The sequence below is a fragment of the Perca flavescens genome, chromosome 1 (genome assembly GCF_004354835.1).
Source record: "Perca flavescens isolate YP-PL-M2 chromosome 1, PFLA_1.0, whole genome shotgun sequence".
Classification (NCBI taxonomy): Eukaryota; Metazoa; Chordata; class Actinopteri; order Perciformes; family Percidae; genus Perca; species Perca flavescens.
The window spans coordinates 10042324-10062420 of NC_041331.1; the positions used below are offsets into that span (position 1 = coordinate 10042324).

The 20097-nt window shown below is 40.6% G+C and overlaps 2 protein-coding genes across 3 annotated transcripts in view; both read left to right on the forward strand.

Moving 5' to 3' along the window:
- Nucleotides 1-5547, forward strand: part of minar1 (membrane integral NOTCH2 associated receptor 1) — a 137012-nt gene extending 131465 nt beyond the window's left edge. Inside the window, exon 5 of the mRNA XM_028576130.1 lies at nt 5335-5547. Within this exon, the coding sequence (XP_028431931.1) occupies nt 5335-5532 (198 nt within the window). The 3' untranslated portion in view covers nt 5533-5547. The remainder of the gene's footprint in view (nt 1-5334) is intronic.
- Nucleotides 5548-12790: 7243 nt separating this feature from the next.
- Nucleotides 12791-15618, forward strand: LOC114559580 (uncharacterized). Of its 2 annotated transcripts, XM_028584326.1 has the most exons (6): nt 12791-13262; nt 13350-13464; nt 14121-14282; nt 14485-14525; nt 14640-14664; nt 14757-15618. In XM_028584326.1, exons 1-6 carry the CDS (start codon nt 13182-13184, stop codon nt 14960-14962), a joined length of 630 nt encoding a protein of 209 aa, XP_028440127.1. In that variant the 5' UTR covers nt 12791-13181; the 3' UTR covers nt 14963-15618. The 2 variants fall into 2 exon arrangements, with proteins under 2 accessions (XP_028440127.1, XP_028440118.1); XM_028584317.1 differs by having other exon boundaries at nt 14485-14664.
- Nucleotides 15619-20097: the final 4479 nt, after the last annotated feature.

Sequence of the window (20097 nt, forward strand, 5' to 3'; positions counted from 1 at the left end):
GTTTTAGTTGACTAAAAGTCTCGTCCTTTTAGTCTAGTTTTAGTCAAAAGAGAACTCAAGATATCTTAGTCAAGTTTTAGTCGACTAAAAGTCTCGCCATTTTAGTCAAGTTTTAGTCAAAACATTTTAGTCTTTTTTTTAAATAAATTATTTCTGATAACCATTTCAGTCAAATAGTTATAAAAATAAATAAATGATATAAAGTTATATAAATATTGAGCCTCTTCCTTATTTCACCAGTAAACGACAAAAACAACCACTGCATGGGAAAGGGATATTTTACACTAAACTAAATGCAGCACGAAACTGGCAAGGCGTATTTCAAGTGAACGCAACATGTGTTGTTTTTCAGACAAAAGCAGACTGTCGTACAAACCTTTACACCATTTAGCTGTCAGGATTGTAACCGTGTTTATTCCAACTGCTAGCTAACGGTATGCTAACATTACCTACTGCCAAGTGTAGTGTTAACTAGTGCACCATGCAGTGATGTTTCGGTTGACTCTAACGTCCGTTTAGGAGCATCAGAGAGAAGCGCAGGCATTTAAGTGGCACCAAAATCTGCGTTGCTATTAGGTCCGGTAGATAACGGTCGTTAGGGCAGAGTGATAGAGAAAGACAAAGACGAGCAGATTAACCAGCAGGGCGCGAACAGCGCACAGACTGGTGTGGAGGTGAATTACAGTGAGTTCTAATGAAATACTGGGAAAGTTTAAATAACAATTGGACAATTGAAGTCCAGATTATGAGGCCATATCGGCTGAGTTTGCCAGTATTTTAAGACGACAAATGGTTGGGACTTTGTCATGCAATGACACAGCTGATATGCTTTATGTGAAGCACAGTGTTTTGGCGTCAGCAGACCAAAAGACCAAAGAAAGATCACTGTAGTCATGCCACTATGCACAGTGGTTGAGCTCTAGGAGTCTGTTAGCATGGAATGCACATTTTACCTTTGTGGCAAAGGCTGATTAAAACTAATTGTGGAAATAAATTGGTTTGTGATGTTTGGTGACCCACATCCAAAAGCTTCAGGTCCATGGACTGACTGATAAGAAAATGTTATGATGAGCGCTTCACTTGTGTACGAACCAAGGCTGAAGCAATTGTGACCAATGTCATCGCATCCCATGCCATGGATCTGGTAAAGGCTGACATAGGAGCAGTTCAGCATGTATCTGTGGCTGTTGATACTTCCAACCACAAGGCTGTGAAGCTGATTCCCATTGCTATCCGTTACTTTAAGGATACAGAGGGCGTACAGGTGAAAATCCTGGATTCCACATCCATTCCAGGTGAGACATCTGATATTTTAGTTGGAGAAGTCAGTCGCAGCCTACGATCATTTAATTTGATGGACAAAATAGTTGGGTTTTGTGCTGACAACACGAACACCAACTTTGGTGGAAAAGCAAGGGTAGGGGTGAATAACGTCTTCTACAAGTTGAATCAGGCCACTGCCAATGACCTGGTGGGAGTAGGCTGCGCTGCACACATCGCTCACAACGCTCTCTAAACTGGCGAAGATACACTTCCCTGAATAATAAGCGAGGCTTGACCTTGCTGGCCTGGTTATCAGCGCAACACGTTTCATTAACACCAATCCAGGATGAGTAGGAGCGACAATGTCAAGCCAGGTGTAGGACTAAGTAATTCATGATGTTTGTGCACGTGCTTGTTTTTCCTCCAAAAAAAACCAAAAACACAGTTGGAATAAAAAAGAGGCGGAAAATAGCGTCATTCACACAAGTGGGCAATCGCTTAGGCCTAGACTAACAATAAAGTAATGTTTTTTTCTTTTTTGAATGGAGAAACAGGGTTATTTCTGTAAAAAAAGGGAGACGTGGGACCAACTGATTGCAAACATACCACATCATTTTCATTTAGCAAGTGACTATAGAACTTCAAAAAGTCACATACCACTTTTTTTTTTTTTTTTTTCATTTTCAAATTCACTTCCAAAATAGAATAATGACTGAACACAAAAGTACATGGACTGCAAAAGCCTTAAGATGATGTATGTGGCAACTCAAATTTATTAAATGTTTTGCATGGCAATAAACTTGAAGCTGTATTATACAATTGTTTGTAAATTGCTTTTAAAGGTGAAGAATCTTCTGAGCGCCCTTGATGATCCACGGAAGGCAGAGGATTTTCTCAAAACTGTCTGCACCTTTTACGACTGTTGTTCTTCATACATACAGGAATGGGGAGCATCGTTTAAGGAGATGGAGGTTCTCTCCTGGACTCTGCTCAACAGAGTCCCTGAATGGGATTAGGTTAAATCGTCCCTGCAGTATGTGTCATCAAAATTAAACCAATGCACGCTCAGTGGAATGCCGACGGCAAGTCAGCGGACGAGCGCTGTGTGGAAATATTTGTGCATTTCAAAAGCAGGGAGATTCCGTTCAAAAATGTAGGTCTCCTTTGTCAGTTTGCCATGAATCTACCGGGCACAAATGCTCCCTTTGAGCGGATCTTTTCGCTCATGAACAACACATGGACTGATGAGAGGAACCGCATGATCATTCCCACCTTAAAGGCGCTACTCGTCACACGGGCCAATTTTGCTGATAATGCTGTGCACAACTTGCTTCTTGATCAAATTCACTCCTCTAACAAATATACGGAATGAATGTTTCCAATAGGGATGCTATCTGTTCTTTCAAATGAGATTACATTTGTGTGTGTGTTGTTGGTAAGAATAACACTGGTAACACTTTACGGTAAGGGTACATGAATTATCATGAATTCATGCATGAATTAATTGATGTATGTATTATGTATTATGCATTATGTAATTAATGATGTATTACTGCATTCCTTAATATCCCATGAACAAATCATGAATTAATTCATGCATGAATTCATAATTCCATTATGAAATACCCTTACCATAAAGTGTTACCATAAGTTTAGTTCAAGCCTGTGGCAGCAGTTGCAAATAATTCGTTTAGTGCCATGCAATGAAAAATACCTTTTCACAAAGTTTTTCACAAGTTCAGTGGGTGCATTTTCCAAAAGAATGCTTTAATTCCCACATACAAAACTCACTTAATGTCTTTTAATTTTATTTCTTAGATGTGTAGAATTTATACCAAGAACATTCATGAATAGTAACTGCTGTGGTTAGCGGGAGATAGAGGACCCAAATGCAGGGATAGGCAGGTAGGCAGGAGATGGTGCTGGTGTCTGACCTGGGGCGTCATGGGGGGGACAACTGCCAAGCAAGGCCCACGTCAATTTCCGACAATTCACCGCAGTTTTCGGTGTTGCCTGTAAATTGCCGTGTACAGTCGTAAACCTGAAGTTCCATGACAATCTACAGTGCCGCACGAAAATCCCACTTTTCATGCAGTGACCAGATCGATCACACACATAATGGATGAGCTACAAATACACACGGAACTGTTGCGTGATGATTATCACAGAATAAGCCTGCCTGAACACACTTATCATGGACAGAAGCTAGCACCAAACAGCTAGCAGCTAGCAGCTAGCAGTGCGAGCTAGCTACCGGCAGGATAGAGACAGGGTAGGTGAATTTAAAAAATGTCTGAGTTGACGACGAATCTTATTGTCACGTAAGGGCCCTGTTCATGTTGTACAGATATTTTAATTGCATTTTGTGTCTGTTAAGAGGCACAAAGGCACTCTAAAACCTGCCCCGACAACTGCCGTTTTAGCTCAGTGGAAGCTCGTAGAGGTAGCTGCAGCAACTCCAGTTTGCTAGGACCGATTCAGGTCGGGTTTTTTCAATCCAAAGTACTCGCATATTTATAGCGATCAAGATTAACGTAAAAATTGGCCAGAATTCTTCTTTAACAGATAATTTAGAAAGAAATAACTTTAGATACTACAAATATGACTAGGCAGGGCGCCCAAGTAGAACCTAGATATGGCAAACACTGGATGTATGTGGAGTAAATGGTAATTGCTAATAGTAGTAATAAAGCTTGTTTTATGGTTATGCGACGCAGAGCTTTCGCCGTAGCCTACGTGAGTGGCCTGATGTTTATACTTTGCGCTGGTGTGTGCGCCGAGCCGGCGTGTGTGTGTGTGTGTGGGGAGTGGGTGATAGAGCGAGGGAGAAGTGAGATTAGCTTCAGAGCGAGTACTGACTCTAGAGTCATAGTGAGAGAAACAAAGTGTTTCCCCTGTGTTTTCTGACCAAAGTGGGAAATCTTTAGCAGGAAAAGTTAACCCTCTCCTTGATTTCATGTTGTTTATGGAGGAGACCCAGGAAATGAGTCGGGGGAAATGCAACGCTACCAAGCCACAGCCGAGCGACGTGTGTCGCTGCGACATGTAGTTACATTTTTTGAGAGGTGCACGTCAGTATTGTAGGGTCCGCAGAGAGGTTTGCGGGGGTACGCCGTCGATTCGACGCAGAAGCATAAAACGATCTTAAGGGTAATAGTATCTGTGCAAATCTAGAACTTCCCATGTGACACTAGCTGTTGGAAATCCCTTGAAGCTTCATAAATCTATCTTCACAAGCCGCTGCAACTCTTTAATATTTACATGTAAACATATATGCACATATACACATCTCAGAATAACTCTACATTAGTGTTGAAATGTTTAAACAAGCTATCATGACGTGGCGATAATTAAAAAAATGTATTTAGCTCAATGTTTTGTAACTCTGTAATAAGGGACGCAAAGGAGACATACAGAGGTTGAACACCTGGTTCCAAAGTAGAATGTTGCCTGTGTTTTGACCCTGGTTCCTTTGGTCATAGTCCAGGAAATGGTCATGAGAACACTATCAACAAATCAGGGAGTGTGATCAGGGAGGGTGAAAAGGAAAATTATAGACAACATTAAGAATTCATATACTTACAAGTGCTCAACCAAAAGCGGGCACAACATGAAAACCTCAGGAGATGTAAAGTGTCTTCCTATAACATTTCCTTTGGCAACATTTTACCTCATTAGCATATTTATTTATTTTGGAACAAAAGTATGGAAATCGTGGATAACCTTGTATGCTAGCTTTGTGATCATCAAAGAGCTATACTGTTGTGTTTATTGACAGAGAAGAAGAAATGGGTATTGTGGGGTCAGAAAGTGATGACCCCTTTGTAAATGCCAGCACCATGGGTTCTACAGTACATTAATGAGGCACCAGGGAGGATTGTATGGGCACACCTGGTTCCAAAGTAGAATGTTGCCTGTGTTTTGACCCTGGTTCCTTTGGTCATAGTCCAGGTAATGGTCATGACAACACTATCAACAAATCAGGGAGTACATATCAAATCAAACATCAAACATGCAACTTTTCTCAGACCTGTGTATCATCTTACGTATTGCCTCTGTTTGTTTTATCAGACACAGGAGTCCCTAAACCCCAATAACCTGGAGTACTGGATGGAGGATATCTACACACCAGGCTTTGACTCACTGCTCAAGAGGAAAGAGGCAGAGTTCAGGAGGGCGAAAGTGTGTAAGATTGGCGCGCTGATTGCAGCTGCTACCTGCACTGTGATCCTGGTCATCGTTGTTCCAATTTGCACCATGAAAACATGAGAGTACCAGGGCGATACACAGGGCAATACACTTTTACTCCTGTCCTTTTCTGTTTGTGGTCTGGGTAAGTAAGTCTGCAGCAGATTTACCCAAAAAATGAAGGTATTGGTATTTGACCATGTCAGTTGGAGGCCTTTTGCCAATGATAACATGATTTGGGCAGCTATTGTATAATAGAAAGGAATTCATAAGTGTATAATATATAATGTATGTCTATTGGTTCAACAGTTGTAGTTAACTGTTAAAAACTTTGTGGAACAGTTTGAAGGTCATTGATTTAATTACAAAACATCTGCAGCAGAGGATCACTGAATTGGATTTGTTATTGTAGCCAGCGTATGATATTTTTATTTTCATATAATTACTATACAGTGTATTTTCATCAAACTTATTTTTGATGAATTATCTGGTTGAATGTGAGAATTTATCTTTATTTTTTTTTCAATAACCGCAAGCATTTTAAGTAATGACATTTGTGCACCACATTTTCTAATTAGAAATATGAGATATATTGTAGGTATACTTGTACATACAGTAGATTGCAGACAAAGTATGACAAACTGAATGTATTGATATCATTAGCCTAATAACTTATAAAGGAATGACTTGAGAAGTTATTTGAATGTTGCTGCCATCTCCTACTATTTTTGAAATCTAACCAGCCAACATTACATACCTGTTCCTCTTCCCCAAACAAGGGTTCTTTTTTGTGTTTGCACAGGGGCAGTCCATCAGACATCAATCACTTTCTGACCCCAACCCTTTCCATTTAACACATTTTGGTGTTAAAAAAAACCGACCACCCTCCTAAAGACTTATGCTAATGAGGTTATTTTTTTTGCAAACAAGTAAACTCAGATTTTTCTTTCTTCATTTTTTTATGTTATAGGTTAGAACATTTTTACATCTCCTCAGGTCTTAATGTCCCTTTCAGTTGAGCACTTGTGAGAATATGATTTGTAGGTCAGTGTAACACATGAATCCTTAATGCTGCCTATGATTTTCTGTTTCACCTTAAATATTATTTTAGTTTTCACATTTGTTTATCATCTCATGAAAAACTGAAAATTATAATGAAATGACAAAAATGTGTAGAGCATGTAAGGGTGAAGATCTTTTTGAAGCCACTTGTCAAGGGGTGATAATTATTTGTTCATCTCTGCCTGTTGCTGTATGGCTCTACTGATGTGACAACATAAACCTAATCAGCAGGACTTCATCACCAAAATGCAGAGTCAGTATCATAAGCAGCTCCTACAAGAAAATGAAGTCTTGGTGGTTGGAGATTTTGCAGGGAGAATACAGTTTTGTCATTTAGGATGAAGCGTCATTGGAACAAGTCACAACTCACCATTCATCCTTTTGTCTGTAATTTGAGCGACTATGGGGAAAATTTCAGAATGCTTGAGCCACTATTGCAATTCATCTCTGACATAGACTTGTCATACAGTTCCTTGAAAGAAATACCTTCACACCTTATCATGACTTTGCACTACACATTTTTGTTGACTTGTGCTTCCTTATTAATTTGTTGTTAGTCATGTGATCAACAAATAAGAAAACTGCAGTTAGATTTGAGGTGAAAAGGAAAATTATAGGCAATATTAAGAATTCATGTGTTGGACTGACCTACCCACCATATACTTACAAGTGCTCAACCAAAAGCAGGCACAATATGAAAACCTCAGGAGATGTAAAGTGTCTTCCCTATAACATTTCCTTTGGCAACATTTTACCTCAAAATATTTATTTATTTTGGAACAAAAGTATGGAAATCGTGGATAACCTTGTATGCTAGCCTTGTGATCATCAAAGAGCTGTACTGTTGTGTTTATTGTCAGAGAAAAAGAAATGGGTATTGTGGGGTCAGAAAGTGATGACCCCTTTGTAAATGCTTTGGGTTCTACAGTACATTAATGAGGCACCAGGGAGGATTGTATGGGCTCAACACTATTGATTGTGCCACACTAGCACAAACAATACAGAGCAACATCCCTATTAGAGCAGGTATGTCTGTGGCCAGGTTGGCTCAGTTGGTAGAGCGCACATATACATAAAGGTTTATACCTCGAAGCAGAGGTCCAGGGTTCAAGTCTGACCTGTGACGATTTCCTGCATGTCTTCCCCGTCTCTCTCACCTAGCTATCCTGTCCATTAAAGGCAGAAATACCCCAAAAAAATCATCTTTAAAAATCAAATTGCACCCTGGCTATGAGCATGTACAGCCAGTCTGATTATTCCAGAAACAGAAATAATGATTCATGACGAGGTGTATGATGTAACATTAACATTAATGTGTGATGTTGTTATACTAATAAGTTATACATGCCAAAAATAAGTATAATTTGGTTACTTGGCTCTAAATTCATGTTATGAAGCTAAGGCTAGCTCTAGTTAAAGATAAGGGTACATTGTGTACATTGTCAAGGATTTACAGACATTTCAAAAGCATCACACATATCCCAACAACAGAATGGATGAGAGACACATACATTCCTTTATTTACAGTGCTGTCTTGCGCTACATCGTTAATAAAGACAGAAACTGTTCTTCAGCCGGTACACCAACTCTGAGCTTTCTGAACGAAAGCTGTCAATCAAGGTAAACTAAGGAGGTCCGTGGGTGATATTGCCTTGAAAGTGACCAATCATGTGGCCGAATTGGCTCAATGGTAGAGCAGGTGCACATATACTGAGAGGTTTATGCCTCGACACAGAGGTCCAGGGTTTGAATCCAACCTGTGATGATTTCCTGCATGTCTTCCCCCTCTCTGTCCCCTTTCTCACCTAGCTGTCCTGTCAAAAATTAAAGGCGGAAAAGGTCAGTAAAATAAAAAGATGTGACCAATCATAGCAGGGCCAGTGCCTCCTTGGTTTCCACCCCCAAAATGTGAAAAGTCAGTTTCATTTGGACAAGCAGAAATCTTTGCGAGCAGAGATTACCTGCGATTGTGAATGCCCTCCACAGCTCGTAAGCAGACACTCGGGAGCACGTGGTGGCTGCTCTGCGCGCGTTGCTTATTTTTATACGCGCAGCTGCCATTCATTCCCTCTATCTATGTTTTGTTTCACACTCGCAGCTGCCTGTACAACTCACAATTGTTGAATTGGTGCACAAAGACTGCTGTAAAATGATATAATTTGCTCGTAAGCATGCTTTATCATGCTCACGAGATATGACATAATTCTGACGCCATAAATAGTGACTTTTTGGGGACTATTTTGCTGTTGTGTTGGACTCCCTCATGTTAAAAAATGGTGGTCATTGATGGCTGTTTTAGTCTGTTGGAGAAACAACCAACCAATCAGAGCTTTATAGGTGGGCTTAAGAACGGGGATGTCATATTACATAGGTAGCTTTCCACCAATGTTTCCACCAACACAAAAATGAGCAGGGCTATTTCACAAAAACCTAGATAGCGGATTAAGCTGCAATTTCCCAGTTATCTTGGCTTAATTTAGACTTGACTCAGTTTCACGAAAGCAGATATATTACTATGGAGATGTCTTCTGTGCAGCTAGCCTGCTCCAGACCAGGCCAACAGCCAAGCTCGGTTAATCCTGGTGCCTTTTCTGTTCAGCATATAGTATGTGGCCGCTGTAATAAAACAGTGAGAAAAAGTGTAGCAGACATAGCGGACTGACTTAAAATGAGAAGCCGCCTAGGCCAGAATTGAATACTTCACTTTTACATACAAACTGGTACTAAATACTTGCACATACATATATATATTATATATATATATACTAACCACTTGCACATACAGTACATGCATCCTTCAGTTACTTGCATATACTTATTTATCCCACATACACAATTCTGATAACTGACTACATACAGCTGTTGCATGTTGACTGAATGGGGAGTTAAAGGTATGAGCAGGCAAAGAGACAGCTTTACCTGAGCTGCATGATTGGCTGCCATAGTGGTTGTAATTGATCTTCATGGAAAATGCAGTAACTTTATCTTCTCCTCACTTTTAAGGCAGTTAATAAGGCACTGTTAATGAAAATATACTTCACATGCACACACATTCATAAAGCAGTGGTGTAAAGTATATTTTGTGTACTTACACATTCAGTGTTGTTTATTTATTTTTATTTTTAAAATGTATGTACAGAACTTTCACTCAGGAGTTGGGGTTCAAGTCCAGTCATAAACCATAGGTCAATTTGCTGATCTAGTAACTTATTTATTACTTTCATAACAAAAATACTTATTTATCCCAACTTCATCCCAGTGCCATCTGACAATTCTGATAACTGACTACTATTGTTTTCCACAGCTGTTGCAATGGGTTGATTACAGAAGGAGTTAAAGTATGAGCAGGCAAAGAGACAGCTTTACCTGAGCTGCATGATTGGCTGCCATAATGCATTTTGCATTAGTGGTTGTAATTGATCTTCATGGAAAATGTCCTCAGTAACTTTATCTTCTCCTCACTTTTAAGGCAGTTAATAAGGCAACTGTTAATTTGTGAAAATGATTGTAGCCACCTCCTTGAATGGTATGATTAGGAAGGTTTCAGTTAAGAGCAGTGGTCAGTAAATGTATATTTTTAAGCTACTTACACATTCAGTCAGTTGTTTATTTATTTTTATTTTTATTACAGTATGTTTAACATCATCAAACTTCCATAAGAAGCTGCTGCTCACTCTGTGTAAAGTACAAAATAAACACAAGGGGTATTCTCAATTTTAGCATCAGTAAATCTGTGATCTGGACCTCGCAACCGGGTCGGTTGGGATAAAAACAGCTGAAATGGAATGCCTTCTCTGATCCTTACCCTGCGAATGAATTCATCCTTGGGGTTTTGGCTTGGACCTAGTCACACCTCCTCAGCCTAGCTTGGCCATCGTGAAACACACTGATTAACTTAGGTCAAGCCTTGCTTTATTGGTTCTCCTGGATTTATAAATTCTGCTTTTGTGAAATAGCCCCCTGCTTGTTCCAGGACTAGGTGGAGGCCCACCGGGCCTGGGGAACTCCTCGTAAGCCATCAAAAAAGCGCTGCTCACTTGTGTAAAGTCTCCGGGAAGACAGGAAAGAAATAATGACTGAAATTGGCAGGACGGACACGTAAATAATTTCTGAATGAGAACCTGGCTGCTGAGGCTGTGGCCAATATGAGGCACCGAGTAGCCCTCCATTTATTGATCTACATATTCACACAACCTCTGTGTCAAGGTAAATATATCAGGCAGGAGGGGAAGGGGGAGAAACACAGGAGACACAGAGAGAGGCAGGGCCAACAGAGAAACAAACAGTGAAACAAAATAGGAACTAGGAATCTGGAAAACAAAACAAAAACTCACAGCCAGCCAACCCCAACCATCACAGTACCCCCTCCTCAACGTACGCCTCCAGGCGGACTACCAGGCATGTCCGGGTGGGCCCTGTAGACGTCCTCCAGGAGGGTGTTGTCCAGGATCTGGCTGGCGGGAATCCAAGAGCGTTCTTCAAGTCCATAACTAGCCCAGTCCACCAGATACTGGTAACCCCGACCCCTACGTCACACATCCAGGAGGCCGGATGTGCGATAGGCCGCGTGGCCATCGATGATCCATGGAGGGGGAGGCGCTGCCACTGAGAGAGAGGGCTGGTGGAGACCGGTTTGAGATGGGAGACATGGAAGACCGGGTGGGTCTTCAGATGAGATTAAGGGACAGCCTCGATGGGATAAAGACTTGGAGAACCGGTCTACAACGGTGAGTATGGCCGTATTGCCATTGGAGTTGGGCAGGCCAGTGACAAAGTCCAAGGTGATATAGGACCAGGGCCAACCGACTAGGGCCCACCTAGCCTGGCGGGAGTTGAGTCTCTGGACCGTTTGAATGTAGGAGAGGTTCCTGTGATCAGTCCAGACTAGGAAGGGGTGTTCGGAGCCCTCCAGCTAGTGCCTCCATTCCTCAAGAGCCAGTTTTACAGCCAGAAACTCCCGGTCCCCCATGCTGTAATTCTGTTCAATTTTGAGACCTTGTACATGGTGGACTTGTTCACCACGTATGAGGATCTAAAAATCAATGCCCCAGGGATGTAAAGACAAGCTTTTGTCAGCATGCTCAAGGGTCGAACAAAACTCTTCGGGCAAGTGAGTGGATTCATCATTTAAGTTATCTTGTTTGGATCACCTTTTAAATAACTGATTCATTGTTAGGACATGTTCTTACAATCCCCAAAGTTTCAGCACACATTTCTTGACAGAGCCCTTTTTTCGTCATGACAATGGTCTGAAGCCAACCTTCGAAACAGTTACTTACTGTTTTGTTTTGTTTTTTAACTTTTGCTCTCAGAGTGGTAAGATATGTGGGGACACAATGCCTATGCCAAATTTGAGGTTGACAAGCTGTCTCAGGTCCAGCATTTTCAGTGCCCTGCATGCACACCCTCCATGTTGGCAGTTGCAGTGGATGGGGACCGCAAATTATATCGTTTCAAAAGCCAACCAGGGTGTGTAACATTCATGTACAATGAAATGCTAGTGAGCCACAAATTACTTTTATACAGTAATCTACATCACATCTATATATTTCTTTCAAGACCTGATGGGTTTTTTGATGGAGTCTTTTTGTCCAGTGATGTTGAGGTGTCCTCCTTTGTTGATTACATCCATGGAACAACTGGACATGTAAGCTAAATTTATATTTCTTCATGTGTAACACCACAATTTAAAATTTTTATGAATGCTTGCTTGTTTGTTTTTTTTCAAAATTTAAACATTATTTGATTATAGAGTGGCATTACTGCATCAAATACCATAATACCATGATTTACAGCTTATTTTATAAAGCTGTAAATCATGTGTAACTGTGTAAATGTCTGTATTTGCCCTCATCTGTTTAAGAATCCAGGGAAAGGGACATGTGGTGCGGGTCAGTGGACGGCAGCACGAGAGTCCGCCAACAAGTCTGCAAGCAAACTAGACGAGGAAGGTGTTGAAGTTGCTGTCTGCCGTCATTGGGTTTTGCTGAAGGGACTGAATATGTTCCGTGGAGAAATATTTGCATACCCATTATATCTCCAGAAACAGCTAGCTTCACAGACCGTCCAGTTTTTCTGCTCTGATGTGGTCTGCAAATATTGGCCAAATCTGAAGAGAGTTGTGGACCACTGTCCAGAGTTGGAAGACTTGCTGAAGATGCGCCCATTTCTCTCATCATGCATGCAAAAGCGCATTCATGGATGTGTGAGGTAATAATGACAATTAGATGTATTTCTTACCATTTGTACCACACATTATGATTGTCCGTCCTCTGCCCCTACTTTTTGTTTTCCAACTGATAACATTCATGTAAATGTGTTACAGTTAAAGGGGGGGACGCAATCAAGAAGGAGCTGGAACAACAGTCGGGGAGGAGGTTGAACAGGTTAACAGCTTCCAGAAAGGGGTTTCAACACTGATGCTCAGCCTTTGCATTTTAGAGTTCCATGCATAGGTGCTCCCTTAGAAAACAATTGTCTAGTCAGCACTTTTACACTGATCAGGATTCTCTTTATAATAATTTAACTTCTGACACGTTAATTAAGTGTATTATTCTTTCCAGGTTTATGTGACAATATTAGAGAATGATCAATGTAGTATCTGACCTTTGGTCCTCACTGTGAACCTAAATTACTGCACATATATTGTCTGTCAAGTTCGCACAGACATGCTAACTATCCAGGCAAGTGGCTGGAACAAACGAAAGGCAGAAAACCTTGACCGGACACTGGCCAAAAGATACATCAAGGTACTAACTAGAAAAATATGTATAATAACATTTTTGTTTTTAAATTGTGTCTCAGCATTTGTTAACACAGATATTTCTTTCGGACAGACTGTACAAAGGATTACAGAGGCAACAAAGGACCTGGAGAAACTCACCGCTGTGTTATCTCTACAGCAAGACACAGTCCAGCAGTGGGTGTCTGATGTTCAGCAGTGGACCTCAGGTACTTTGAAAAAATTATTTGATGGCATATTTTAAAGAATCATTTGGTTCTGCTCTTGTACAGGGGATCTGAAAAGAGGCTGATTGTAAACTGAGATGGGCATTAATTAATTTGTTTGTTGTTGTCTAAAGGAGCAACAATCGAAAATGACCTGCAGAGGACCATTGAGGGTTATATTTGGGCATCAAACAGCGAAAATTTCAGCTGTATCGTCAGTCTGGTGAGAGCAGAAAAGGCCACTAGTAATGCAGATTTGTGAAAAAAAGAATTCACTACTGATTTATACATAGTAAAAATAGCAAAGCCATTTATAAAAAAAAAAATCTTTTGAAGTAGGTTTACTACAAGCATACTGAAAAACTATCAAAATCATAATAAGGTTGAGTGCAATATCCAAATATTTCCAATATTTCTGCAGAAAGTGCAGAGATGTCCTGACCTACCAATTTTGTCCTCTATTTAAAAAAAAACCATGATTGTTTAAAATAGATTCCGAAAGTTTTTTCACAATTTTTCAAATGATAATGAAACTTGTGATGCAAAAATGATCACACAGCATCTGTCACAATAATCATAACACATACATGCATATTGTGAAGCCTTATTTTGTATGGTGCTTTTGTGTAGTCATCGTCATTTTGTGTTTCTCATTGTAGGTGGGAATAAGCGAAGGCATCAACTGAGAAGAAAGATTGCTGTTGAGAAGAAAGCCTTGGAAGTTGCCATCAATGACCACAATGCTACTATGGGGGAAGTTGAAAAACTGCCTCCTCCCAATGAACTCCTGGCTGTGGACAACTACTCCTGGCCATGGGAATGTAAGTACTTCCTCTGAAATGTACTGAATAACAAATTATTTGATGCACACATCTTGATGTACTGTACATATGGAATCTGGGATCCTATCTCATCCTGTCAGGGTTTATTTCTCTATAGTAGTAGTACAGCATGCAAAATATCTTCTGTCCCAATATTTTTATAGGAGGTTGTAAGATAACACTTTGATGTAATGTTTTGCAGGTCATGGTGATATGGAGCAGAAAGAAAATGTTTTTGACAAGGTAATGCTGCTGGCTAGACTGAAAAAAGAAGAAGTTATTGTGGTTCGCGAAGTCAAGCAGCACATGGAGTACATGAGGAGTGTTGCTGGACTGATTGAAGAGTTTACCTTTCAGATCACTGAAGACACCAATGGGAATTGTAAGGACAATAAATAGTTAGTCTTTTTCTTCAATTTGCTTCTCTGGTAACCACTTGGCTCATTTCTTTTTATTTTAATGTTACATTCTCAGACAGTACAGACGGATTAATGGAGAAAGGACGTGAGGGACTACTCTGTGTGCTGAAGAGAAGATTGTGTAAAGTTGAAGCACAACTGGCCACAGCACGCACAACATACAAAAGTATTCTCGGACTGCAAACATTGTCCTTAGATGACTTCTCTGAAGAGGAAGACTTAGAGAATACTTCCTCAACTGATGAGAAACTCGGAGAGTAGTTATTAGGGAGATGATGTGTATGAATAAGAAGATGTCTTCATTGTGTGTTGAACCCAAACATTAGTGCTGTGCTATTTTACTGCTGTTGTAAGATTTCTTTGTGTTTAGAGCATGTACTGCAAATTCCTCTGAAAATGTAAAAAGCCATTATGTTAGCCCATTAGTCCCCACCCTCTGCCCCAACCCAATCACTAGTGATTCACAACTGTCCAACATGACAAATTACCTTGGTTTTTTTTTTTTTTTTTTTTGCATTACATTTTTGGTCAAAATGTATTGTGCATCCCTACATACCTTCACTGTAGTTGTATATAGTTTGTATATACTGTACCTATTGTAGTTTACGTAGCCTATTTTATTGTTACTCTATCCAACAGTGTGCTATTCCAGCTTATGTTTCCACATGTTAGTATATTAATACACTCACTCACTCACACACACACACATACACCTTCTCTATCCGAAGATATATAGTCTTTAGTCATCGTCTCTTTTGTTTGATTCATGAATAGTTTTCATTTAAGTCAGTTTCCTGTTTTATTCCATTGTGTGAGTTGTTCCTTTCAGGTAAGTCTGTAGTAAGCATTAGGCCTATATTCTAAGGCAGGGGTCATCACTACACTTGTCCAAGGGCCAGAACTTTTCTTTTTTTTTTGTGAATGTGAGTCTTGAGGGTCCTGCCGGCAAAACAAAAACGGCGGACATTAAGTGGAAAATTAAATATCTCTTGTCCTAAAGATATTTGTGTTTTATAACGTCAAATATTTCGGTTTTAAGAATCACGCCTTCATTTATTAAAAATATATGTGTATGTTTTTTTTACATTTTTGATAGCGGAAGTAGCAACATTGGCCGTTACTATGGAGATGAGGACAGTCCGCTTTGCGTCAGGTGAGCAGAGCAGTTGGCGCGCTGGTCTCCTGTTTTAGTTAAAATATCGTCATTTAACAAACATTGTTGTCTTTTCTTAGGATAGATCATATACATGCAGTTAATTATGTATTAGACAGTGTGTGATATTTGATATATTGGTTAGATATATGTTTTCAAACCACTAGCACAACCCTAAAACGGAGGAACTACAACTGGGGTGCTGATGTCAACGCAAGTGCTGAAGAGGGGTCTAGGGAGTTGTAGTTTTTTTTTTTTAAATAGGGTTTTTTCCTTAAATTGGAAATTGTAAATACTTAAAACAGGCTTAGGTTCAGAGAGCACTTTGAGTGCTTCAAGTGTGTGTGTGTGTGTGTGTGTGTGTGTGTGTGTGTGTGTGTGTGTGTGTGTGTGTGTGTGTGTGTGTGTGTGTGTGTGTGTAAATAATGATCAAAATGAGGATTGTTTGAGAATTTTTTTATCTTTATGATTTTGGAGGGTTTTATGCCAGGATGACCTAACACAGTCATTCAAATCATTTATATCTGCCACAGCAAGTAGGCTACACAATGCATCTAATGTTATAATTATATATAACATATATATAATTAACATTATATTATGGACAAAAAAGTGTGTGCAGTGCTTTATTGGATGGCATGGATAATATTTGAGGAGCCTGAGGCCTTTTTGGATGGCATAACCATCCAAAACCTCAGCCAGGCACCCTGCTGGAAATATAGCCTACAATGAAATAAACTTATTATTTTACAATCATAGATTATAATATGCCTAAAAACAGAGACAGTGGTCTTTGGGTTCAGTTTACGTTAGACTCAGGGGTCACAAACACCGTGCCCGCGGGCACCAGGTAGCCCCCAAGGACCACATGAGTAGGCCTAGGCTAGCCCTCTCAGGCCTATTCTAAAAATGAAAATTGAATTATTATCTGTTTCCCACCTTGTTAAGTCATTGTTGATAATCAGTGTCTTCACATAGATGAGTAGCCTATAATTAATCATTAATAACCATATATAACTAAAGGCAAACTGAGCACATTTGTTATTTCAGAAGAGTGTATCAAACTGGTAGACTCAATACCCATGAAGTAGCTATCAGTTTCAAAAAGGTTGGTGACCCCTGTAAGACAGTCGACCTTTGAAATGGAATGAAGCCCGCGGCAGAAGGTTAAGGCTGGTTGGAAGCGTTGCGCGAGCGTGTCAGCTACGTGGCGTGTCCGTTTATATTTCGGCTCCCATATTAACAGGTTAGAGCTTACACACTGCCTGCGTGACACGCGTAGCCTACCTGCTAGAAATAGAACCGACGCCTATTTTTCACGGGAGACGCGAGCGTGTTGAAAGCGTTTCCAGGCAAAATAGAATAGGAAAATGTTTATATGTCATTTAGACACGAATGCATATTAATAATGGCATCATCGGCCTGCGACCTTCAGCACTCACTGGATCGGTTCGCAACCGAGTGTGAAGCGGTTGGGATGAGGATCAGCACCTCTAAATCGGAGGCCATGGTTCTCAGCAGGAAACCGATGGAATGCCTTCTCCAGGTAGGGAATGAGTCCTTACCCCAAGTGAAGGAGTTCAAGTACCTTGGGGTTTTGTTCGCGAGTGAGGGGACAATGGAGCGGGAGATTGGTCGGAGAATCGGCGCAGCGGGTGCGGTATTGCATTCAATCTATCGCACCGTTGTGACGAAAAGAGAGCTGAGCCAGAAGGCAAAGCTCTCGATCTACCGGTCAGTTTTCGTTCCTACCCTCACCTATGGTCATGAAGGCTGGGTCATGACCGAAAGAACGAGATCCAGGGTACAAGCGGCTGAAATGGGTTTCCTCAGGAGGGTGGCTGGCGTCTCCCTTAGAGATAGGGTGAGAAGCTCAGTCATCCGTGAGGAGCTCGGAGTAGAGCCGCTGCTCCTTTGCGTCGAAAGGAGCCAGTTGAGGTGGTTCGGGCATCTGGTAAGGATGCCCCCTGGGCGCCTCCCTAGGGAGGTGTTCCAGGCACGTCCAGCTGGGAGGAGGCCTCGGGGAAGACCCAGGACTAGGTGGAGGGATTATATCTCCAACCTGGCCTGGGAACGCCTCGGGATCCCCCAGTCGGAGCTGGTTAATGTTGCTCGGGAAAGGGAAGTTTGGGGTCCCCTGCTGGAGCTGCTCCCCCCGCGACCCGACACCGGATAAGCGGACGAAGATGGACGAAGATGGCATATTAATAAATGACATGCTGATGTTTGAAAGCCTCTAGGTTTTGATATAAATGCAAATATAGGCTAACTTTATTGATTCCAAATTCACATGTCACTGCAGCAGAATCAAAATGAGATAGGAACTACTAAGACAAGTGGTAAAATTATACACACACAAAAATACAATACAATACCTAGATGAAAACAGAAATCATTACATGTTGATTGTTTTATGTTGAAGTTTTAAGATGCCACGAGGGTCAACAACAACAGCCTGTGTGAGCTGCAAAACAGCTATTGGTGTGGCCACCAAGACTTGCAAATATTGCCAGTCAGTACAGCCAAGAAAGCAAAGACTGGCAAAAAAACTTCAGAAATTTGAGGCCAGAAAGGAGACGTGGTTGAAAAACCCAAAAAAAAAAAAAAACACCTACTGTTATTGATGAGGCATCTGTCTTGGTATGTGTTTAACTTCTGTAGTTATTATTTACATAATTACAGCCCACAATGTTTCAGACATGTATAAATGCTTATATTTATGTATGTATTATATAATATATATCTTTATTTTCAGGTCAAAAAGTTAAACACATTGGGGTACAAGGCCATAGTCTTTATTGGAAAGAAAAGTAAGAAGCAGAAAACCTGGTCCGCACAAGTCCTCCAGCCAAAATGGCAGCTGTCAGACCATTCTGAAAAATGCCTTGACAGGATGAAGGCTCTCTATGAACTGTTAATTTAATAATGGTAAGTGTGTGCGATTATTTAAAATCTTACTCCCAGTCAACATAAAAAGAAATATGGCACAGACACAGCAGACACAGCAATTACAGTTGTAATTACCAATTATCTTGGTACCGCTGTCACAGGGCAAACCACAGTGGGCCAAAAATTTGGTCTTTGCTTTATCCAGTAGGTGTTTCTTTTAGAGCTGCAAAAATTAATTGATATTTGAGATTATTAATCAATTATACAATTAATCAGAAACAATTTTGATAATTGATGAATAGGTTTGAGTCATTTTTAAGTAAAACAATTCTCTGCTTTCAGAGTCTTATATGAATATATATATACCAAACAACTAATCGATTAATTGAAAAAAAATAGTCAAAATATGATGAAAATAACCATTTTTTGCAGACCTAGTTTATTTTACTTGTCAGTGATAGTCATAGCTCACTGATTGTCTGCCATACATAGCAAAAGAGTCAACAGCAAGAGTCATTGCTCAATTCAACTTAAAAACTATAAACACATATCTCCACTTAACATGAGGTAATGAGATTCTACAATTTGCTCCAGAGTACAAAATCAGCCTCGCCTCAGTTCTACAGAGAGCATAGAGTCCATAGGGCAGCATTTATACACAGAAGAATACAAAAGACATACCGGTACATTTCCTTATGGAGCACACTCACTGCTAGAAAAAAGGGGACATTTGTTCTTATTACAGGAAGTTAATAATTTCCTATTTTTGTACCATTGAGGTTGTACTAACCAGCAGCCCACCACCAGTCCTGCCATCCAGTCCACCACCAGTCCTACCATCCAGTCCACCAGTCCTCCCATCCAGCCCACCAGTCCTCCCATCCAGCTCACCACCAGTCCTCCCATCCAGCTCACCACCAGTCCTACCATCCAGTCCACCAGTCCTCCCATCCAGCCCACCAGTCCTCCCATCCAGCCCACCACCAGTCCTACCATCCAGCTCACCACCAGTCCTACCATCCAGTCCACCATCCAGCCCACCACCAGTCCTACCATCCAGCCCACCACCAGTCCTACCATCCAGTCCACCACCAGTCCTACCATCCTACCCATCACAGAACCACCTCAGCAGAAACGCGGTAAGTTCTGCTGATATTTTCAAATAGAATATAAATTATGATTCAATTGCTAGTCGTGTTTCTTTTTCATATGTTGTTTAATCATGGTATACATGATAACCATGTTAAACATTTAATCTGTCTCTCCTTAAACTGAAATAATACTCTAAATGAAGAAATGTATTTAAATTTGGAAAACAAGTGACTGATTAGTGTGAGGTGACTTCTGAGGTGTT